Source organism: Acinonyx jubatus, chromosome A1 (assembly GCF_027475565.1).
Source record: "Acinonyx jubatus isolate Ajub_Pintada_27869175 chromosome A1, VMU_Ajub_asm_v1.0, whole genome shotgun sequence".
NCBI lineage: Eukaryota > Metazoa > Chordata > Mammalia > Carnivora > Felidae > Acinonyx > Acinonyx jubatus.
In genome coordinates this window covers 104,050,414-104,074,929 of record NC_069380.1, presented here as the reverse complement: position 1 = coordinate 104,074,929, position 24,516 = coordinate 104,050,414, and the positions used below count along the sequence as shown (strand labels likewise).

The 24,516-nt window shown below is 37.5% G+C and overlaps 1 protein-coding gene across 1 annotated transcript in view; it reads right to left on the bottom strand.

Moving 5' to 3' along the window:
• The window catches only part of CCDC192 (coiled-coil domain containing 192), a 209,152-nt gene that overhangs the window by 169,255 nt on the left and 15,381 nt on the right, over positions 1 to 24,516 (bottom strand). The window contains exon 3 of the mRNA XM_027076781.2: positions 4,747 to 4,854. Within this exon, the coding sequence (XP_026932582.1) occupies positions 4,747 to 4,854 (108 nt within the window). The remainder of the gene's footprint in view (positions 1 to 4,746; positions 4,855 to 24,516) is intronic.

The window sequence follows — 24,516 nt, the reverse complement described above, 5'->3', positions numbered from 1 at the left end:
TTATTGGGAAACTACTAAGAGCCAGATACACTTGTCTCATTTCCTCTTCACAAGTGCCCTATGATACCAGTTTGTTTACCCCCTTTTAGATAAGATAGCTGCGACTCAGAGAGATTATATAAATTGCCCAAGGTCATTAATCTAGCAAGTAGTGGAGCCTGGGCTCTTCTGGGTCTGCTGCTAGGAGCTGGGAACTAGAAGCTGCTGATGAATGGGAGAGACATGGGCCAAAACTGTTGCCTGAGGAAGTGTCTCAGGAACTGCCCTGCCGAGTCGCTCTGCACTGGGAGACCTCTGGATCTGGGTTCCATTGTGAAACTGTGGCTTTTCCTGACATTTCCTTTGCACAGGAAACAGTTGGATCTCAGCACAAAAGTTGTGGGATCTATTTGTTTATGTGTGGTCACAAATTACAGCCCACCCAAGCCCCTTTTTTCATCCCTCCCATCTGCACTGCTGATAGAAACCAGCACACATGCAAAAACTGCTTTTTATGGTCCTCCAGAAGCATTTTTACTCCTTTGTCTCTAGTCCCTAACACTTTCCCTTGCTTCTACTTGGTCCTCTTGGTTCTTTATCTACTACCTAATTTCCAGGCATTTCCTCCCACTGATCTCAACCTACTGGAAATATAATCAAGTATTTTCTTCAGCAAAACTTGGTAATGATGAGTTATTTACTGTATTACCTAGGACAAAAGTTTGATTCTCATGCCCCTTTCTCACTCTGGCCAACTGAGTTGCTGCAAACTTCTTACAGCTGTAATTAGCTCAGATTATAAATCTTAATCGCCGATTAACCTGATCTCATATTGCTTTTATTTTTATAACAGAGACATGACTGCAGAGAAATAAAGAAAAATTGTTAGCTAGAGGGAAACCAACAAGGAATTCTGTTTACTGTGTGATGTCACAGAGGAAGTGGACACAATCTTCTTATTTTGTCACTGTTTGTAGGTTTCTTCTTCATAGTGAACCAGTAGAAACTCTGCTGGAAGGGACCTTAGAAAGTTTCACTATAAGTAAACTGAGGCACAGGACCAAAAGATGCTTTCGTGTAGATGAAGCCCTAGGCATTTATACTTTCCATTCTCAGTAAATTCTATGTTCTTCTCTAAGAGGCAAAGCCAGGAGGTAACACTTTGGCTAACGGTGAAATTTACCCTTTTCTCAAAGGCAGGATCTATTAGTTAACAATACCATGAGCTTCCACTCCTTGGTTCCAGCACAAATCTTTGTCCTCTCCATTACCTCTGCTTCCTCAACCTGTTTCTGGGCCACCAGACCAGCCTGTCTGGCCAATATTCAGCCATAGGACTGACAAAAATAATTTGGACTACCAGTGAAAGCCGGCTAGTATTTTCCACTATCCTTATGACAAGTCCTAAATTAATGATATTTAAAAGAAGTTTTAACAGGCATACTTGGATATAGGAGAAAATAGCCACCCCCGCCCCCCCCCACACACACACACATCATTGTCTTGAATACTAATGACAACTTCTGTTTTTGTAATCACTCAGTGGCATAGCCTGGTAAGGAAGACAGTGGCACCCAGTGGACAAATGTTTGATTGTTTGACACAGGTGTTCGATTCTGAAATATTTTCCTGTCTCAGCCTCACGGAAGGTCTTTTACTTCCCTTGCCTTTCCCTATTCTTCTGTCATCACATTTTAAAACTGTCTACTGAATTTAAATATGGGGGAGGGGAATATTCTCATATTTTTTATGTTTTCAAGAATAAGACTAAAAACTAAAGTACTGAAAGAAGCAAAATTTTCAGGATTGAATCCTCTCAGCAGTGTCTCTATTTGATTAACTCTTCAACTCTAATAGTAGAGACAGCCAAATCTAATAAAATACTCAATTAAAAATGTAGTGTTGAAAATGCCTGTAATATGGTTATTTTTTTTTCAATGAAATTCACTTGGTTATACAAATTTGGCAACTCCAAAGGCAATACTTCAGGAAAGGAATACACACAGACCCTGCAATTTAGTGCTATTGTAGAGTTTATCTGGAGCTATACAAGTACGTATTTTCACTCACTTGCTCTTTCTTTTTCTTTTTTTTTTTTAACGTTTATTCATTTTTGGAAAAACAAAATTTATTTTTGAGAGACACAGTGCAAGTGGAGGAGGGACAGAGAGAGAGGGAGACACAGTATCTGAAGCAGACTCCAGACTCTGAGCTGTCAGCACAGAGCCCGACACGGGGCTCAAAATCATGAACCAAGAGATCATGATCTGAGCCAAAGGCTGACACTTAACCAACTGAGCCACCCGGGCACCCCTTACTTCCTCTTTCAATGATTCTTTTGGTTGTGAGCTATTTGGGTACAGAAGCCCTGTTTATATATCTTTCTTCCCCATACATCTAAGTAGCATCTTACTTACTGTAGGTACAGAGAAGTTGAGTAAAATCCAGTTAGCATTTTATATACTTAATCTGCAAATACTTTAAAAAATGGAACTAATTGTTTGATATTACAGAAAGGATCATGGAGCTAAGAATCTTCAGTGTTAGGGGCTGGTTGTTTTTATTGTAAAATAAAAATATTTTATAAAGAACAAACGGAATGATTACTTTTATAGGCGAATCAAATTTTATTGGTTTAAATGTGAAGACATTAAAAGGCCTTCAGTTACAAAATAAACATATATATCTTCTCCGTGCAACCTAATACCAGCCAGGGTGCCCTCTTTTCATTAGCCATTCAAAATCTCTTCCAGGTTTGGAGGCTCTTGTCCATCATTATATTCTTTATAACTCAGAATTTTGCTACAGTTTGAGACTTGTTTTTATTTGTTTTAGAAGCAAGACCCATTGGCAAGCCAGGGTTATGGCATGTGGCTGACATAGAAACTTTTCCAAATGGGTCTGGGCCTAAGGCAACACCCTTTCATTAACTGACGCAAGTTTTTACATCAACCACACTTAGTAAATAATAAACACATCCCGAAGGAAGAGATGCACTTTTTTGGTAAATTGGAAAAAGAAATGGAGGCCATTTGTGTGTGTCATTACATTACATGTTAATTATACTTTTTGTAATATATAACACAAGCACCATCTACCCTAGTCTCTCCAAAAAATCTTATTTATTTATTTATTTATTTATTTATTTATTTATTTATTTATTTATTTTGAGAGAGAAAAAAGAAAGAATGAGAGAGAGAGAATGTGCGCATACGGGTGCATGAGCAGGGGAGGGGCAGAGAGAGAGGGAGAGAAAGAATCCCAAGCAGGCTCTGCACTGTCAGCGAGGAGCCTGATGTGGGGCTCGAACTCCCAAACTGTGAGATCATGACCTGAGCTGAAACCAAGAGTCAGACGCTTAACCTACTGAGCCACCCAGGTGCCCCTCCACAAAAATTCTTATAAAATTCTGATGTAAGCAAACTTTGCTAGACAGACCTTAGTACACAAAAAAAACTGAAAACTTCTTCAAAAGTTTCTAAAATTATATAACAAAATGTATCAACTCACAATAAATCAATAAATGTTGATAACATTTCTGTCCTTTTTCCTCTACTCACTATCTCCGGGAGTGACTTTGCTCTCAGGGGCCAAACCCCACTGCCCAGGAGGAGAGGCAACAATTAACATTGGGGTTTGTGCTGTGCACTACACTGTTTACAAAGTATAATGTTGGGAAATGGGCCAGTCCCTGATCTGAGCTTTGCTGATTCCCACAGTCGCCGTGTCTGACATGAAAGCCCTGCTAGGTCATCTCTAGAGCGTCGAGTACAGCCCACTACTGGTTGGGCTCCACCGCTCCTGTGAGTTTTAAAGACCCAAGAGGGAAGCCAAATCTCTGTTTCCTCCAACAATTTGAGAAAATTGCTCCTCTGTGCTCCCTGGAGGTTTTATCTGACCTCTGGACTTATCTGATATTTGCAATGCAAATACGCTTCACTCATTCAGGAGAACTACTTGCTTAAAGATGGCTTGCCTAACTCATGGGCTAGGGTGAATGGAAATCAAAATACAAACGTAAAAGGAGTTTTAAAGGCTGGAAAAATCCATGAAGACTGAAGTAATTATTGTTATACCTAAAATGAATGAAGCCCTCTGTGTGCGTATGTTGGTGTGTGTATGCATGCATGTATGTGCATCAATAGGGGCAGAGATCAAAACACAGACTTATTTAGGGGCGCCTGGGTGGCTCTGTCGGTTAAGCATTCGACTTCAGCTCAGGTCATGATCTCCCAATTCGTGAGTTTGAGCCCCGCGTCGGGCTCTATGCTGACAGCTCGGAGCCTGGAGCCTGCTTCAGATTCTGTGTCTCCCTCTCTCTCTGGCCCTCCCCTGCTCACACTCTTTCTCTTTCTCTCTCAGATACAAAATAAAACATAAAAAAAAATTTTTAACAGATTTATTTATTTATTTACTTTTAGTATAGTTGACACACAATGTTTCATTAGTTTCAGGTGTACAACATAGTGATTCACCATCTCTATACGTTATGCTGTGCTCACTATAAGTTTGGCTAGCTTCTGTCACCATACCACATTATTACCATACCACTGACTTTATTTCCTATGCTGTGCCTTTTCTTTCCATGACTTATTTGTTCTATAACTGGAAGCTTGTACCATTTTGCAACACCCCCCCCAACTTTATTTTGGGAATTAACAGTTTGTTCTCCTTCTGTTTTTTTTTTTTAAACAAGTATTTAGATTTACATTTGTTCTCCTGCACCCTTAAGGAACATACATTTCCAGTGTGAACGACAGGTATTACCTGTTCAGATAAGGTTTTAGCCTTTTCTTCTGCTTCCTTCAGGCAAATCTCCAAGGCCTCAAGTTGTGCCAAAGTAAACGCCATCTGTCCAGTTTCCAGGGACTCTTTCTTTAAAACAATAATCAAATATTATTTTGTGATACGGATAGCTTCCTGAGTGCATCTCAAACAACTTTATGGGCTAAGGATAGAGTTAATAAACTCACACAAATCATCTCTTTTTCTTCAACACAGTAATTTAAAAGAGAGAAATGTTATAAAAACAATGGTCTTACTCAAGAGTTTAGTGTCTAAAAGGAGGGTAAAAAAAATGCTTATTAAATTGTGACAATGAACAGCTTTAGAAAGTTAGACTAAAATTATCCACACTGGAGTTTGGTTAGTTTGCAGCTTTTTTTTTTTTCTTGATACAAACAGAACTTTCCTTCAAGAGGCTAAGACCAAAATTTCACATTCCTAGTGAGAGATGTCACCTAGAGTGCCTCTATTTTTAGCATTCACCTCTCCTGAGGAATAGAACCATGTAAACTCAGAGAAACCTGCTTCCTCTGATTGCCACCTTCCCATCCCAAGGTTCATTCAAGCAAAGATACCACAGGGTTTGGAATCGGCTCATTCTTGCCCAGAATATGGCTAATAGGATTCAAGTCAGCAGAGGTATATGTAGACTTTGCCTCTCCAAGTTGTTCTGAAGTTGCCCTTTCTCATCCACAAGCAGGAGAGTATACACAATTGATAAGGAAGTATCAGTCACAGGCCCTCCCCAGACAAAAGCACTTCCTAACTACTCTGGCTATCCCGACAATTAATAATTACACAGCAATATGGAAACTTGAAAGGGGAGACCTCATATGTGCTAGGATTGTGACCTTCCTTGTGAATTCCTTATGAATGCGCAGTCTCCTCTAACTGCCTCCAATTAACCCCATAAAAAGAAAGAACTGTGTTCTTTTTTTTTTGACTGGTGCTTTGTATTTTTCCTTTGGTCTAGGATCCCACCATTTTTATACATGTGTGCATTTCCTAATGATACAATAGAGCCATCTGGTGGTAAATGGAACCAGCCATAAAGATCATACAATTGTTCATACAGTACTTTCAACCCTAGGACCCTGCCATGGGCCTTTGATAAAATGAAACTCCATAGGATGCAGGGCAAAGAAATGGTGCTATGTTCCAAAACAGCCTGGTTCCTAGATCACACACGGCTGCGTAATCCCCCTCTCACACACCCCCTGCACCAATCAGACTTTGGGGGATGAACATCTTGGGCTAGAACAATGATATTTGGAATGAATCATTGATCCTCAGCATCCCATAATGATTCCAATACATTTCAAAAGTCAGTCCAGAAAAAAAATCTTAAAAAATTAGCCTCAAAACAATATTCTTATATATCTACACCTGTAGATAATTCATGCTGTGAAACATTTTATGCAGAAAGGGGAAATTTCAAGAGGCCCAAATATTCCAAAAAGATTGGGATTTCCAGATCTAGTTGTCATTTCCAGGGAAACTCTTCCTGTCTAACGTTTGATCTCAAAAGGTAGTTTCTTAAATTTTTTGTGAGTAGATCAAGTAAGATCAAACTAATCTGTTTCTCTGGGTCTTTCTCTCCAAACATCCCAAATTTCCCTAGCCAAAAAGGACAATCATTTCCAGTAAGATAAAAGCATTGTAAGTCAAGGCCAAATGAAACAGAATTGATTGAAGACTGTTATTAAGTATCATAGGACTTTTTATGCAGATAGATATAAGAAATTGCCATGTGTTGTGAAGTAGGGATAGTCCTGAGCAAACTGTGAAGAAGGCAGTCTATCTTCTGCATCCGTACTCCAGTGTAAGCTGTCACTCTCCTGCCTTCCTAATCTCCTTCCCCCTTAAGGGAAAGAGCCATAAGTGTATCTACACAGAGGTAAAAATGGTTTATGTAAAGGTAAGCAGTCTTTAATGGAAGGCAACCCCCACTTACCAAACAAAGGAATACAAATTCACAGGAATAAGCACATACGTAGGGTTAGATGCTTTAGAGGTGTGTGTGTCATTTCAAGGACCCTAAAGAAGTTAGGTGTCATTAGTCCTTATCCTAGTTTTGGAGGATACAAGGGCAGAAGACAAGCAGGTGAGATTTCTACCATTAAGTTTATTCTTCAGACATTTCTGGGCACACCCCACCTAAAGCCATTTGTGTTTATTATGAACGCAATCTGTCTTGGTAGTTAAAGTAATTGATGAGTGAATTATACAAGTCAAAATCTGTTAGATGCTGTCACATGTATGATTTATACAGGTGTTTGGGTTTTGAACCTGTCTGTGGATTTTCAAGTGGTGAATTCCAGCAATTCAATGGGAGTTCCAGTTTTTAACTTCTGCTTTTTGCCTTAAAAATGTCTACCTAAATATCAAACCAGTCATTTCAGTACATGGAACTAAGATAACCAAGATGATTAAACTAAAAGAATGGGACAGATTAAAAATCCAGTAAACTTTGGGGGCACCTGGGTGGCTCAGTCGGTTAAGCATCTGACTTCAGCTTAGGTCATGATCTCACGGTCCCTGAGTTTGAGCCCCACGTCAGGCTCTGTGCTGACAGCCCTGAGCCTGGAGCCTGCTTCAGATTCTGTGTCTCCCTCTCTCTTGGCCCCTCCCCTGCCCATGCTCTGTCTCTCTGTCTCTGAAAAATGAGTAAACTTTAAAAAAAATTTTAAATAAAAAATATATTTAAAAATCCACTAAACTGTGATTACAGTAAAGACACTAGAGCATTGTGCATGTGTGTTCAAGTTAACAGTCTTCTAACTGACAAATCTTATACAAAATTATAACAGTCAATTCTTGTTTAGTTGTAGAGTTTCCTCACTTGAGGATCTAGAGGAAAATCTATTCTTTTTTTTCTACTTTAAATTTTCTCGATGTCACTAAGCCATCTCAGTATCTTTTCATCATCCCCTTCCTTACTTTTAAGTACGTCAGTATTTCTTTATCTTCGGATGACCTCCCTCTTCTTCCTCAGCCATACACACTCCTTCCCCTCCTCAGGACTGGTTCAAGGTCTCTGACCCAAATCCTTCCCCTGCCTCTGAATCCATGTGCAATATATAGAAAGGCCCATGCCTGCAGAAACCAGACTAAACAGCACTGAGCATTTAGTAGGAGCCCAGTAAGTAGTCATTGATGAAGCCGCAGCAGGCAAAGTTGGTGGTTACACCAGAGGGGCAGCCCTCTCTGCTAACAGTGGCTTCTTTGGGGAATATTCTCCATGTATCTGGTCTGGGACGCTGACAGGGATCAGAGCACTGGGGAAATTCTGTTTGCCAAAGGCCAGGTACAAGCTAGGGTAGCAGAATGCAAGGAGATGGCCATGGAATTGGGTGATGGTTTTTGTGCAGACTAAATATGGTAAAGCAGGTACCTTAGACAGATGAAACGCTCACTTAATGTGATTATTGGTCATTCCACTGCCCCAACTCCTTTAAAGAGAATCATGTGCTATTAAAACTTTCTAGCTTATTTTTTTTTTTCAACGTTTATTTATTTTTGGGACAGAGAGAGACAGAGCATGAACGGAGCATGAACGGGGGAGGGGCAGAGAGAGAGGGAGACACAGAATCGGAAACAGGTTCCAGGCTCTGAGCCATCAGCCCAGAGCCTGACGCGGGGCTCGAACTCACAGACCGCGAGATCGTGACCTGGTTGAAGTCGGACGCTTAACCGACTGCGCCACCCAGGCGCCCCAACTTTCTAGCTCATTTTTAAACCCTAATAAAGAGAATGTCCTCAGAGAGACACTTAAAGTAAGAGTAAATGATGGAATGATAACAGTGGGAAATTCAAGCATGCGGCGAGAACAAAGTTAATAGGTTAAATATGTGCATGTGTGTTTATTTAAAAGTAACATGGCTGATTAAAGGTGTGATTATAGCAAATAGCACTTTCACAGAAGAGCTTTTTGACATGGGTCCAGTTAAGACAATTAAATATTTCCAGCAGTCTAAACGTTGTAATGTCCAGGGTTCCAACAGCAGCCTCTCCTCAGTGACGCAGTAACTTCAGCCCGATAAAACATGCTTTCAACACATTTCGCAGCGGTCAAGCTTCAGCTCAACGTCTCTTCTATTTACTACTGCTTTCCCCCCTGCTTAACAGGCACTGGAGGCTCTAAACTTCTTTACTCTTCTACAACCTGCTCGTATCTCTCATGCTGATGAAACTTTTTCCCTAGGCTCCCACCTCAGCCCCTTACTCTGGACAGTTTATGTCATCCCAATCCCATCTTCGGTGATCAGCATTCATTTTACAGTGGAAATTTCATCATCCTTGTGTCCTTTTGTGCTTAGCTTTTGCAATAGTTTCTTAGTCTCATTTGCCAATTTCTACTTAAGCAGCAATTTAAAAAAACTCAGTTTTTCCTGATTCCAATCCATTCTAATGGAAACAGTATTCCTCTGTTTTGGAGTTGCTGAAATAGTCTGCTAATATGAGGTTTTTTTATTTGAAACTTGAACAAACTACAGTTATTGCCAAAGTCCAGTGAAAAGATGGTTCCAGAAAGTGCCTATCAGTATGACTGGGAAGAAAATAGCCATTGGGAGGATGACAGATGAGCACTGACTAAGGACAACACTGTTTGTAATCTGGAAGGCCATATTCTGGACCTGACCACGTGACCCGAGCTGTGTGACATCTGGGCTTTACTTCTTGGGGCCTCAGTTTTTCATTTTTAAATGAAAAATGTGTTGGGCACATCTCAGCAGGAAACAGAAAGTCATTCCAAAGGAGCGATTAAGGGGAGTTTAATGAAGGGACTATTTACAAACATGTGGGCACAGTTAAGGGCATGAAGAAAGGATGGTGAGACACTCCCAAGAAGTGCCAAAGATTACCTTTGCCTCATCTTGACCTGAAGGGAGTCAAGAGCCTGAAGAGATAATGGCAGAGTATTATTAGAGAAGCTAGAAAGAGAGCTTGAGCAGGGGACCATGTCTACAAGCTGACGGCCTGGGTAGAGAAATAGAACCACAGCCAACCTGTGCTTAGTCATAATGGTAGATGGACCAGTGGAATAAATAGCCTGACCTCCCCTTCTCTCACCCTGTGCTCTTCTCTATCTCCGTTGGGTTGAGTCTACCATAAAACCAGAGGGCAAGAGCTCCTGAATGACAAGTTCAGAGAGAGCAGCTTCCCCAGAAAAGAGCAGAGTGGGGGGAGGGTGGAGAGTAGATGTGGAAGTGGAAACGAAGAAACCTCAGACCACATGAGTTTAATTGTATTAGCGCTTCCCAAATGCTAGCCCATTGATCAGTATTGGTTTGTGATAACATTTCCACCAGGAGCAAGAAAAAGACGGAAGTAAAATTCTTTAAAAAAATATGAATTTTTCTTGAAGCCAAATGTATTCCATTTAAAGAACTGTCCTTTATTCTGAGATTTTGATCATTCTATATATTTTGGTGTTAAGAGCATGTTTCTTTAACAAATGATGGTGATAATATATGGAAATTATTCTTTTAGTGTTTTTTTCTTCAGAAAAATTGAAAAGTTGGCAGTGCTATGAGAACTCATCCCAATTATGTTGGAGGTGGAAATTTGTGTGGGTTTAGGAAATCTAAAAGTATAGAGACCCTCTGTCTAAGTCATCTTTGTTAAATTATGAATTGAATGTTTTATAAGGCAGCCTTTCCTGAACTTTGGTCTCTGAATTCCCCAGGTCTAAGTCCAACATGGACCTGTACAGTCTATCAAGTTGCCATCGCAAAGTTCCAGGATACTACTTTTCTAGAAAAAAACCACATTTCTAAAGGTCAACCTTTCTTCCTGTGTAAGGTTTCACTACTTTTTCATTTCTATAGCATCACTGATAGAAAAAAGAATAAAAGAAGAGGGATTCAAAAGGAATTGTTGACTCAGATATTAACTTATAAAAAAACTGTTGCCCTGGAAGTTAAAGAGAAATGACCATGTGACATTTGATAGCTTCACAAATAACTAAATAATGGCTTACCTGAAACTCTTAACAAGCTAAAGGTGTCATTTTAGTTCAGTTCAAAGCATTTCAATTCATTAAATTCAAAAAATATTTATTAAAGACTCACTATTTCCTGGATACTATGCTAAGCAATGGAGAAACTGGTAGTAACAAGACCGACAGGATTAATACCCTCACCAGATTTCTTAGGCTTAGAATTTCTCTCCAATACAAAAATCGAAGGATATTAGTTTTAATGTAAAAATCAAAGAATGTCAAAAGTTTGGTAGTTAATTCAATATTTTTATGCTCATTCATAATATACAGTTCTTTGCCTTGGGGACTTGCTCTTTTCTCTTTGATGAGGACTCTGATAGATGTTAGAAGGAGGTGAGTGGCAGTCCTAACCTTTTTCAAAGATTCTAGATCCATCAGAAATCACATTGCTTTATAGCTTCTTACCATCAGAGGAGAAAAGGTCCCTAGTAAACAGTGTATCTACCATTGTTTAAGGGAAAATTAGCCGGAAAGCAGGGACTGGGTATGAGGATACCTAAATTTGGGTTCATATTATGTTACAGAATTTGTTCTGTGACCTCCACCATTTTGATTTTATGGGACAATTTCTTAGAAATGAGAGCATCACAAACCTCTTTTAGAACCTAATAATATCTATGAATTCTCTTATTAGAAAGAAAAGTGTACATGCATGTTTTGCATGCATGTGCACGCAAACACACACACACACACACAGCACACATGACCACCATTTTGCATGTAATTGTAGACTGTTGAAGCCACATTCTCAATGCCATCCCTATAGCCCAAGTTAGGGATTCCTTGTTTAGGAATTGATTTATATTCTAGCTACCTTTAATTTTTATTCTAAAATAAAATACCAAATTTTAATGAATGAGAATATCACTATGTTCTTGCTGCCTCTACTGTACATCACACAGGTGAATAAAAAAAATAATCTTTTTTTTTATGGGGCGCCTGGGTGGCTCAGTCGGTTAAGCAGCCGACTTCGGCTCAGGTCATGATCTCGCGGTTCTGTGCTGACAGCTCAGAGCCTGGAGCCTGCTTCACATTCTGTGTCTCCCTCTCTCTCTCTGACCGTCCCCCGTTCATGCTCTGTCTCTCCCTGTCTCAAAAATAAACGTTAAAAAAAATTTTTTTTTAAAAATAATAATCTTTTTTTTCCTAGGGCTAGGGAAATGCCCCAAACTCAAAACCTAGTTTCTGTTTCTGGAAGGTAGAGCAGGAAGCATACCTTCCCCGGAAGGCCTGGTTCTGGCAACTGCCGACTCACAGCAGCCAGTGTTCACCTATCCTACTGAACATTTTAAGTTTAATAATGACATCGTATTTCACTCACAATAAAAAATTTTAAAGAACATAGGTAATTTGCTATTAAAAACGGATTTCGATTTCTTTAAAAAAATGAGTGAGAGAAAAAATAGAGACTTATTTAATGGATATAGAGTTTCAGCTTTGCAAAATGAAAACGTTCTGGAGATTGGTTGCACAAAAATCTCAACGTGCTTTGCCCTACTGCCCTGCACACTTTACACATCATTAAAATGGTCCGTTTTATGTCATACATATTTTACCACAGTTAAAAATAACTTAGTATAAAACAAATGTATAAACAGATAAATAATGGAGTAAAGAAATTAGTTGATGTTAAAAGTGGCTCAAGTGTTGTTTACCTACTTCACAGGATTGTTGGGAGAACAAAATGAAAAAATTTGGATGTTTATTTCTTTAGAAAAAATGCTCAGAGGATACTGTTTGTTTCTAAATAAAATTTTTGTTAAGTGGGACATGATACAAATACCTTTCCCAACAGTAAAGATAGTGTTTTGAATCATTGAGTCTTTCTGTGACAGGATTATTTAATTTTTTCGCACATCATATGTAGGTTTAGACTTTGAGTACTTTGAAATATTAACCAACAACGTTTTCGTGTTCCCACTCCATCCCAGTGGTTTAGGAAATGCACTTGCATTTTCCGGTTAGGATTTTTGGGTTAGCTTATAGGGGAGGTGATAGCCTTTTATTGCCCAAGTTAATTGTGGCTTTTCACACAGTTTGGTGAATAAATTATTGCTATACCATGTAAAAACAACAACAAATGTCTCACAATTGAAAGTGTTGAGTGTGAAGGTAGTTTTTTTTTCCACCAGTGAATTTTAGGTTCTAAATAAGTAAACTTTAAAAAAATTTCAAGGGGCGCCTGGGTGGCGCAGTCGGTTAAGCGTCCGACTTCAGCCAGGTCACGACCTCGCGGTCTGTGAGTTCGAGCCCTGCGTCAGGCTCTGGGCTGATGGCTCAGAGCCTGGAGCCTGTTTCCAATTCTGTGTCTCCCTCTCTCTCTGCCCCTCCGCCGCTCATACTCTGTCTCTCTCTGTCCCAAAAATAAATAAACGTTGAAAAAAAAATTTTTTTTTTAATTTCAAGAAAAGTAACTGTAATGATCAGAACTTCAGTACTCTAATGATATTGTTCCAGAACCTAGCTAGAAAATCCTCAGCTGAACTTGATGTTCCATGAGAAACCTTTTCCATGAGAAGCCTTCCCCTTCCCCAACATTTGTACACACTCCTCTCTTTACCAAGATCTAAAGGAGAAATGTCTCACGGATCCTTTTAGATCAGATAAAAGTTCAGTAACAGTTTCCATAGTACATTCCAACATGATAAGGTAAGCAGAGGACAGATGGGAGAGCTCTCTTTTGCTGTGAATTTCCACTTCTTTTAAGGCCTCTCAGTCAAAATATGACTAAGGAGCATGGCCAGAATATCTAAGAAGAGGGCACAGCACGGCCAACATTAGCTACCCAGTAGGCTCCAGCTTCCTCATCTATGAAATGAGAAGACCATTATAGCTAATTCATCTTGCACCCTGAGGTAGCCATTTATCATGCTGTCTCGATGGCCTAGTGTCCTTCTGTTTTTGGAAAATTTCCCATCTCACGAATCCTATCTCTCCAAAGTGAAAAAGCCAGGAACGCCCTCCCAAACATCCTTTTGCATCCAAGATGTAGGCGTGTGACTTAGGCTCCACCAATTAGACGCACCAGCCTGAGCCTTCAACGTAGAGGAGAGTGGTATGAAAAAGGTGCCAAATAGAACAGAATCTGGACAGGTAGATAGGGTCATCCTGTTTTCAGAGGTGAAGTGACAGAAGACTTAGAAGTAATATCTCATATTCAGGGGAAATGACAGGTGAGGTGGGGTCTGTGCCCAGTGGCAGCAATAGTAGGTACCTCAGCAGAATCTGGTGTGATTAACTGACCGTGGTTTCCACACCTAGTTCTCTGACTCTCCTGGACAACCTGTTGAAATACCTAATATCCTTCAGTAATTCATTTTCCACTTAACACTAACTAGAATGGATTTTGTTGATTTGAGATGTGGATCTATTACTTACCATGCGCATGACTTTAAGTGAGCAAGTTAATTATTCTGAGCCTCCATTTCCCCATCCATAAAAGTGGAGAAAATGATAACTTGGTGGAGGCTGCTGTGATAATTAAATGTGGTAATTCAGAAAAATACTTAGTGTAACCCCTGAGCCATAGAAGAAGGTTTTTTCAAAAATCTTCCCCTTTTTAATCTCTGGGGTTTTTTTGTTTTGTTTTGTTTGTTTTTTTTATGTTTCTTTTGTGTAGCTTCTGGGAGCTTGCAGCCTAGGTAAGATGCTGAGGTTTGATTATGAAGGCCAGAAAGTCTTAGAAACTTGACTGGTCTTCCTATTATATGACTGTACCTAGCCTGATTACTCCTCATTAGAAAAAATAAGTCAGTATGCATACTGTAAGAGCAAAAATTCAAAATGTAGTAGAAGAAAGCTCTGCCTCTATACCCTCTTCCACCTGCTAAAGCAGGTTTTTACTTGGCTGTCTCCATTTCTTCCCTTTTTTGACTCTCTTGCTAGCCTTTTCTGAGATGGAAAGCAGAGAGAAGAAGAGCAAGAATGTGGACTAGGACTATGCAAAAAAGTTTTCCAAGGATTATTTTTAAGTTTATCTTTTGTAGTAATCTCTACACCCAATGTGGGTCTTGAACTCATAACCCAAGATCAGGAGTCACATGCTCTTTTGACTGAGCCAGCCCAGGCACCCCTCAAGGAATTTTGGGGGCAAAAACTTGAGACAAGCTGTCTTGTGAGATAGAAACTTATGGAAAAAGAAAGATTTAAAATATATATTTATCTGTGAAATTTCTCCATATATACTAATATACTAATTAATGCAATTTCATTTTCAATATACCATCAGAGTTCATTAGACCCAACAGTAGTTTTGAGTTTCTTTTTTTGAGCTCTTCTATTCTTAAAAAATCTATACTTCATGGTTTTTATCCTATTTTAGAGATTTTTACAAACAAAGGGAATATGTACACTAATTTTTAAAATAATAAAACTCATTATATCTGGCAATTATCAACATATCCACTGGAGCCTTTTATAAAGCTAACATATATTGTGTGATCTTTGTGATCTTGTTTTTCCTGCATTTTAAACATATTGCTACTGAATCATTGTGGGAGTTATTTCTTATCATCACTTATCAATTATTTCCAACTATGATTTAAAAAAAGAAAAGGCTAAAAAAGGAAGCCAAAGAATTGTGGAATTAACTGGAGGTACAATGCAATGGTAGAATTAATAATCATCCTTCAATTTCTTACTGTGATGCCAAAATCATTGCATCATCTCTCAAGGTGTGAAAGGGGAGATGCTATTTCTATATTTTTGGCTTTCAACTAAACATGGTTGAGAATGCTGAATTTTTCATTTTCCATTCATAATGCCCAAACAAAAGAAAATTGACAGAGGAGTGCATTTCCTAGTTCTGAGACAAGTTAGAAGATGAAATAAAGAGCGGCACTCTTGATCAGCACTGTCCATTGCTCTAGCTACTAACACTATGTGGTTTTTGAGTACTTGAAATGCAGTTAGTTTGAAATGAGATGTAAGTATGAAACATACCTAAGACTTTGAAGACCCAGCCCAATATATGAGAATGTAAGATATCTCAATACATTTTTTAAATAATTTTTTAATGTTCATTTATTTTTGAGAGACAGAAAGAAAGCAGGGTAGCGGCATGGAGACAGGGAGACACAGAATCCCAAGCAGGCTTCAAGCCATCAGCACTGAACCAGATGCGGGCCTTGAACTCACAAATGGTGAGATCATGACCCGAGTCAAAGTTGGACGCTTAACTGACTGAGCCACCCAGGTGCCCCTCGTAATATAGTTTTTAATTGAGTACGTGTTAAAATGACGGTATTTTGGGTATGTTAGGTTAAATGAAATGTTACTAAAATTTACTTTCACCTATTTAAGTTTTTAATGTAGCCCTTAGAAAATGTAAAATACATGGATAACTTGCACTATATTTCTATTGGACAATGTAGCTCTGGACACTAATGTTGACAATGGAATTAATCATGTAAGTTAAATAGACTGTACGTTGTCCGATCGTGACTTCTAGAGACTCAGATGAATATCCTGAAACTCATGAATCAGTGAACAATAAACCACATTTCTTTTATTTATTTTTTTTTAATTTTTTTTTCAACATTTATTTATTTTTGAGACAGAGAGAGACAGAGCATGAATGGGGGAGGGTCAGAGAGAGGGAGACACAGAATCTGAAACAGGCTCCAGGCTCTGAGCTATCAGCACAGAGCCTGACGCAGGGCTCGAACTCACAGACCGCGAGATCATGACCTGAGCCAAAGTTGGCTGCTTAACCGACTGAGCCACCCAGGCACCCCAATAAGCCACATTTCTAAGGACAAAATAGGAAATAGAGTATTCTCATAAAAGACGGAGTAATATCACACAATGTCTTGTGACAACTTGGACTTTCCTTTTTTGTTAAGAGGATGTGCAACCATATTTTTCTTTTATGATTTTTACATGCCAAAATTTTTTCTAGATAACAAAGGTATTGACTATGTTCAAATTTTTATCAAAAATTTTAATGAGTTTTTTTAAGTATTCCTTTATTCTTCAGTAAATTATTCAAAAAATGACTTTAGGGGCACCTGGGTGGCTCAGTCAGTTGGGCCTCAGATTTCAGTTCAGGTCATGATCTCTCAGTTGGTGAGTTTGAACTCAGGTTCTGTGCTGACAGTTCAAAGCCTGGAGCTGCTTCAGATTCTGTGTCTCCCTCTCTCTCTGCCCCTCCCTAGCTTGTACTCTCTCTCTCTCTCTCTCAAAAAGTAAATAAATATTAAAAAATGACTTTAAAAGTAAAAACATTTAGTTGGGTTTATTTGATCCAGATGGTAAATGATGATGACTATTTTCCTTGTACACTAAGGGTTAGGAACCTGAATAATTTGAAAGTTACCTTGTGGGTACTAGACTGTTTCTTTTAAACCACAAATTAGTTTTGAGATTGGACCATTTGGATCTCAGCATTACATGTTAAGCAGTCACAAAGAAAGTTATTATGGGAGGCTTTTTTTCTGGGTTTTCAGAGACATGATCATCAGAAAAGAATGTCAGAACACATCTGAAAGCAAAAATCCCAAATGCTGTTTTATTCAGAAGGAGAAAAATTAATAGGATTCAGAATATAGTCACCGTGGACCTAGATATTTCTATTTTAAGGAAGATTCCAAGTAGAAATAGCCCCTAGGGAAAGCGGGCTGTTCTAGAATTTATAGCATTTTCCTTAGGCATTTGAGGGAAGCAAAACAGAGCTTACTCCTTTCCAAAGAATGTTTCTGAACCACATTTAGTTTAAAAATATCTTACAATTTAATTTTCCTTTGCATTGAGTGTATGATTCAGGAACATTTTCTTCCCTAAGTGAAAAAGAAACTATATGTCCAGTTTTTCAATAACAAACACATGAGAATCATTCACATATTTATTGAGCTCCTTTTATGTAGAACCCAGAGCTCAACCCCAGGGGATAAAGATGAGTTAATCAAATTCCCTACCCTGCAGGAGCTCATCATGTGATAGAGGGTGAGAAAAGGAGGAGAGAGAAGGTGGAGTTCAATTTTATGGAATAAGAAAGGAGAAAGGAGAAAAGACATGTATTGAGATCATCTCTGCCGTGGATTTTTTATATATTATGTCCTAAAACTTCAGACATTAGAAAAGGTATAAAAATAAAGTGAAAATTATCCAGATTCTTACAACCCAGAGATTGCTGCATGTTGTGGATTGAAAGTGTCCCCTGCCCAGTCAAATTCATAAGTGGAAGTACTCCCTTCCAGTGTGATAGTGTTAATAGGTGGGGCCTCTGGGAAGTCAAAGGATTTAGACATAGTCATCAGGGTGAAGTCCTCATGATAGGATTAGTCTCCTTAAAAGAAGAAAGCAGAATACTCTGTCCCTCTTGTATCTTTTCTCTCTCCCTCTCCTCTCCTTCCTTCCTTTCTCTCCCCCTGCCCTCTTCCCTCTCCCCACCCCAACAGTAGGAGAATACAGCCATGAGGCCATGATCTTCAAAGCCAGGATCTAACCATGCTGGCACCTGTCTCTGACTTCTCAGCCTCCACAACACTGAGATGAATGTTGTTTAAGCCACCCAGCCTGTGGTATTTTGTTATGACAGCCCAAGCAGATGAAGACCACATTTGGCACATTCCTTTCCTTTTTTTTTTTTTTTTTGGTGCATTACTTTCTGGACTTGTGTGTGTATACCTGTAATATGCACAATGTGTAAAATATCGATTCACACTATACACGGTTAGACATGATTAATTTGGAATCTTTTGCAATTAACACTATGTCCTAGGTATAATCTATACTTGAACGATGATAGATGTTATATTCCATATATTTTTTAAGTAAGCTCTACAGCCAACATGTGGCTTGAACTCATGACCCTGTGAACAAGAGTCACATGCTCTATTGACTGAGCCAGCCAGGTGCCCCCATATTCCATAATTTCTAATATTTAAAAAGACCACATATTTCAAGGTCACAATAAATTTTACTGTGTGCATATAGTTTTCCCTATTAGAGAACCCTGTACTAAGCATATTTATACATCTTTATGGATTTGTTTTTTATTTTCTTAATATAACTGATAGAAGTGGTACTGGGTTTTAAGGAGTATATACTTGATACATATTTCTGATTACATCTCCAAAATTAACACTCCCCCCAAGAGTATATGAGAATCATAGTCTTCTTACAACTTTGCCAATAATGACATCTTCAATACTTTTTTTGAGGTATAATTGACACATGATATTATTAGTTTCATGTGTACAATAAAGTGATTTGACATTTATATACATTGTCAGCTGGTCAGCACAATAAATCTAGTCACCATCTGTCACCTTACAAAGTTAATACAATGTTATTGACTGTATTCCCCATGCTGTACATTACATCCCCATAACTTATCTATTTTGTAACTGGAATCTCGTACTTATTAATCTTCTTCACCCATTTTACCTACCACCCAGCCCTCATCCCCTATGGCAACCACCAATCTGTTCTCTTTATCTACGAGTCTGGGTCCTGTTTTGATTGTTTTTTTTAGGTCCCATAGATAAGTGAAATCAAATGGTACTTGTCTTTCTCTGCCTGACTTACTTCACTTAGAATAATGGCCTTGAGATCCATCCACGTTGCCCAAATGGCAAGATTTCATTCTTTTTAATGGCTCAGTAATATTCCATTGGATATATGTACCACATTTTCTTTATCCATTCATCTGTTGATAGACACTTAGGTTGTTTCCATATCTTGGCTATTACAAATAATGCTGCATTGAACATGGAGGTGTATATATCTTTTTGATTTAGTGTTTTCATTTTCTGTGGATAGATACCCAGTAGTGGAATTGTTGGATCATATGGAACCTCTGTTTGTAATTTTTTGAAGACCTTCATACTATTTTCTATAGTGGCCGCACCTATTTACATTCCCATACACAGAGCACAAGAGTTCCCTTTTCTCCACATCCTTTGCAACAGATGTTTTTATCTTTTTTATAATAACTATTCTAACAGGTATTAGATGATATTGCATTGTGGTTTTGATTTGCATTTCCCTGATGATTAATGATCATCATGTGCCTATTGGACGTTTCTGTTCTTCTTTGGAGAAATATTTATTCACATTCTCTGTCCATTTATTAGTTATTTTGTAATTGAGTCTTATGAGTTCTTTATTAAAACCTTATCAGATATACACTTCATAAATATCTTTTTCTCCTCAGTAGGTTGTCTTTTTATTTTGTCTTCTTGTGCAGAAGATTTCTAGTTTGATGTAATCCCATTTATTTATTTTTTGCTTTTATTTCCTTTGCCTTTGGAGTCAGATCCCCAAAAAATCACTAAGAATGATAGCAAGGAGCTTACCCGCTTTATTTCTCCTAGAAGTTTTAAGGTTTTAGGTCTTAGATTTAAATCTTTAATCTACCTTGAGTTGATTTTTGTATTTTGTGTAAGATAAGAGCCCAGTTTCATTCTTTTGCATATAGCTGTCCGCTTTTCCCAATACCATATATTGGAGAGACTGTGTCTTTTCCCCATTTTATATTCTGGCTTCTTTGTTATAAATAAACTGACCATATTTATATGGATTATTTCAGGGCTTGCTATTCTGTTCCATTCATCTCTGTGTCTGTTTTTATGCCATTACCATACTGTTTTGATTACTGTATTTTTGTAGAACGGTGTAAAATCAGGGAGCATGATACCTCCAGCTTTGTTCTGCTTTCTTAATATGGTTTTGGCCTTTTGGGGTCTTTTGTGGTTCCATACAAATTTTAGAATTTTTTGTTCTAGTTCTGTGAAAAAAGTCATTGTAATTTTGATTGCATTGAATCTATAGATTGCTTTGAGTAGTAGGAACATTTTAACAATATTAATTCTTCCAATCCGTGAGCGTGAAATATGTCCATTTTTTTGTGTCATATTCAATTTCTTTCATCAGTGTCTTACAGCTTTTAGTGTAAAAATCTTTCGCTTCTTCGGTTAAATTTATTCCTAGCTATTTTACCCTTTTTGATATGATTGTAAATCAGATTGTTTTCTTGATTTCTCTGTCTGATAGTTCATTATTAGTATGTAGAAATGCAGCATATTTCTATATATTAACTTTGTATCCTGCAACTTTACTAAACTCATTTACTGGTTCTAACAGTTTTTTGGTTGACTCTTTGGGTGTATCATGTCATCCACAAATAGTTTTACTTAGTCCTTTTCAATCTGCATAGCTTTTATTTCTTTCTTGTGCCTAATTATTGTGGCTAAGACTTTCAATATTCTGTGAGTAACTTTGGGAATGTGGCCATCCTTGTCTTGTTCCTAATCTTAAAGGAAAAGCTTTCAGCTTCTTACTGTTGAGTATGATGTGAGCTATGGGTTTGTCATAAATGACCTTTATTATGTTAAGGTACATCCTCCATATCCACTTCATAGAGAATTTTTATCATAAATGAATGTTGAATTTTGTCAAATGCTTTTTCTGCATCTATTGAGATGATCATATGATTTTTATCTTTCATTTTGTTATCTTTTATTCAAATTGGTTTGTGGATTGGAACCACTCTTGCATCCCTAGCTAGAATAAATCTCACTTGATTATGATGTATGATACTTTTAATGTATAGCTGAATTGGCTTTGCTAAAATTTTGCTAAGGATTTTTGTATCTATGTTTATCAGGGATAGTGGCCTATAATGTATGTGTGTGTGTGTGTGTGTGTGTGTGTGTGTGTGTGTGTGTAATCTCTGGTTTGGGTATTGGGGTGATCCTGGCCTGCTAAAAGGAGTTTGGAGGCTCTCCCGCCTCTTCAGTTATTTGGAGAGTTTGAGAACGGATAGGTATTAAATCTTTGAATGATCAGTAGAACTCACTAGTGACGCCCTCTGGTCCTGGACTTTTGTTTTGGGGAGGTTTTTGATTATGGATTCACTCTCCTTACTAGTAATTGGCCTCTTCACATTTTCTATTTCTTTATGATTCAGTCTCGAAAGAGTATAAATTTCTAGGAATTTATCCATTTGTTCTAGGTTGTCTAATTTGTTGGCATTTAATTGTTCATAGTAGTCTCTTTATGTTCTTTGTATTTCTGTGATATCAGTTGTAACTTCTCCTTTATCTCTTATTTTATGTATTTGAGCCATCTCTCAATTTTTCTTGGTGAGTCTAGGTAGATTGTCATTTTTGTTTGTCTTTTCAAAGAACTAGCTCTTAGTTTAATTAGTCTTTTCTATTATCATTTTAGTATCCATTTCATTTATTTCCACTCTGATCTTTATTATTTTCTTCCTTCTACTAACTTTGGAGTTTGTTTCTTCTTCTTTTCCCAGTTGTTTTAGGTATAAAGTTAAATTGTTAATTTGAGATTTCTTTTGTTTCTTGCAGTAGGCCTGTATTGTATTGCTGTGCACTTCCCTCTTAGAACTGCTTTTGCTTTATCCCACAGATTTTGGTGTTAATTTGTCTCTAGGTAGTTTTTTTATTTATCCTTTGATTTTTTTCTATGACCTGGTAGTTGTTCAGTAATGTGTTGTTTAATACCCGTGTATTTGTAGTTATTCCAGTTTTCTTATAATTGATTTCTAGGTTCATGCCATTGTGGTATGAAAAAAAAATTCTTGATATGATTTCAGTCCTTTTGAATTTATTGAGAATTATTTTATGGCCTAAAATGTGATCTATCCTGAAAACGTTCCTTGTACACTTGAGAAAAATGTGTATCCTGTTACTTTTGGATGGACTGTTTTATACATTTATATATTATGTCCATCTGGTCTAATGTGCAATTTAAGGCTGATGTTTATTGTTGATTTTCTGTCTGGATGGTCCATCCATTGATGTAAGTGGGGTGTTAAAACCCCCTACTATTATTGTGTTGCTGGAAATTTTTCCTTTTAGATCTGTTAATATTTGCTTTATATTTTTTGGTGTTTCTATGTTGGGTGTATATATATATTCATAAATGTTATATGTTCTTACTGAATTGACCCATTTATCATTATGTAGTGCCTGTCTTTGTCTTTTATTACAGTCTTTTAAAAAGTCTCCTTAGTCTGATATGAGTATAGCTACACCAGATTTCCTTCTTTTTTTATTAACACAACATATATTTTTTCATCCTTTCATTTTCAGTTTCTCTGTGTCTAAAGTGAATCTCTTGTAGGCAGTACACAGATGTGTCTTTTTATTTGCCCATTTAACCCCTCTATGTCTTTTGATTAGAGAATTTAGTCCATTTACATTTAAAGTAATTATTGATAGATATGTACTTACTGCCATTTTGTCAGTTGTTTTCTGGATGTTTTTGTAGTTCCTCTGTGTTCCTTTCTTCTTTCTCTCTCTCTTCCCTTCTGGTTTGATAACATTTTTAGTGTTATTTTAGATTCTGTTTTCATTTTCTTTTGTGGATTCACAAATAAGTTTTTGCTTTTTGGTTACTGTGAGTGTCGCATATGTCATCCTATGTATCTAACAGTGTATTTTAAATTAGTAGCAATTTAATTTTAAGCACATCCCAAAACTTTGTATTATTGCTTCCTCCACATTTTATGTTTTTGATGTCACTTTTCACAGCTTTTTCTTTTATGTAATGCTTAACTAATTATAATTTTCATTAATTTTACTACTTTTGTTTTAATCTTCTTAGCAGCTTTATAAGTGGTTAGTCTACTACCTTGACACTATATTACCTTTTCTAGTGAGATTTTTCACTGTTGTATGTTTTCTTGTTTTTAATTAATGCCTTTTCTTTTTAGCTTACGGTAGACCCTTGAATACTTCTTGCAAGGCCAGTTTAATAATGATGAACTCCTTTGCCTTTTGCCTGTTGGAAAAAACTATTTCTTCTTCATATATGAATAATAGCTTTGCTGGGTAGAATATTTTTGGTGAGGAGTTTTTTTGTTTGTTTGTTTGTTTGTTTGCCCATCACTTTGATGTCACAAGCCATTTCCTTCTGGCTTGCAAAGTTTCTGCTGAGAAAATTGCTGATAGCCTTATAGGGTTTTCCTTTTCTCTTGACACTTTTTCAGATTCTGTCTTCATCTTTAACTGTTGACATTTTTATTTTAATGTGTTTTGGTGTGGCTCTCTTTGGGTTCATTTCATCTGAAACTCTCTGGAATTCCTGGACCTGGATGTCTGTTTCCTTCCTTAGCTTAAGGAAGTTTTCATCTATCATTTATTTCTTCAAATAAGTTTTCTGTCCCTTTCTCTCTTCTCCTTCTGGGACCTCTATAATGGAATGCTATTCTTTATGTTGTTGTGAAGGTACCTTAAATTATTTTAATTTTTTAAAATTCTTTTGTCTTTTTGGTGCTTTGTTTAGGTGAGGTCCACTACCCTCTCTTATAGCTTACTAATCCATTCTTCTCCTTTATCCAGTCTGCTATCAAATTCCTCTAGTGTATTTTCCCATTCAATTATTGTGTTCTTCAGGTCTGTGACTTCTATTTGGTACTCTATGTTTTCTATTTCTTTGTTGAAGCTCTCACTGCATTCATCCATTCTTTTCCTGAGTTCATTGAGCATCTTTATGACCATTACTTTGGATTCCCTATCAGGTGGATTACTTCTCATTAAGGTCTTTTTCTTTTGTTTGGAACATATTTCCCTGTTTCTTCATTTTGTTTGACCCTTTTGTTTCTTTTTTTAATGTTTATTTATTTATTTATTTTGAGAGATAGTGTGAGCAGGGGAGGGGCAGAGATAGAAGAATAGAGAGAATCCCAAGCAGGCTCTGCACTGTCAGCATGGAGCCCAACATCAGGCTCGAACCCCATGAGATCATGATCCTGAGCTGAAACCAAGATTCTGATGCTT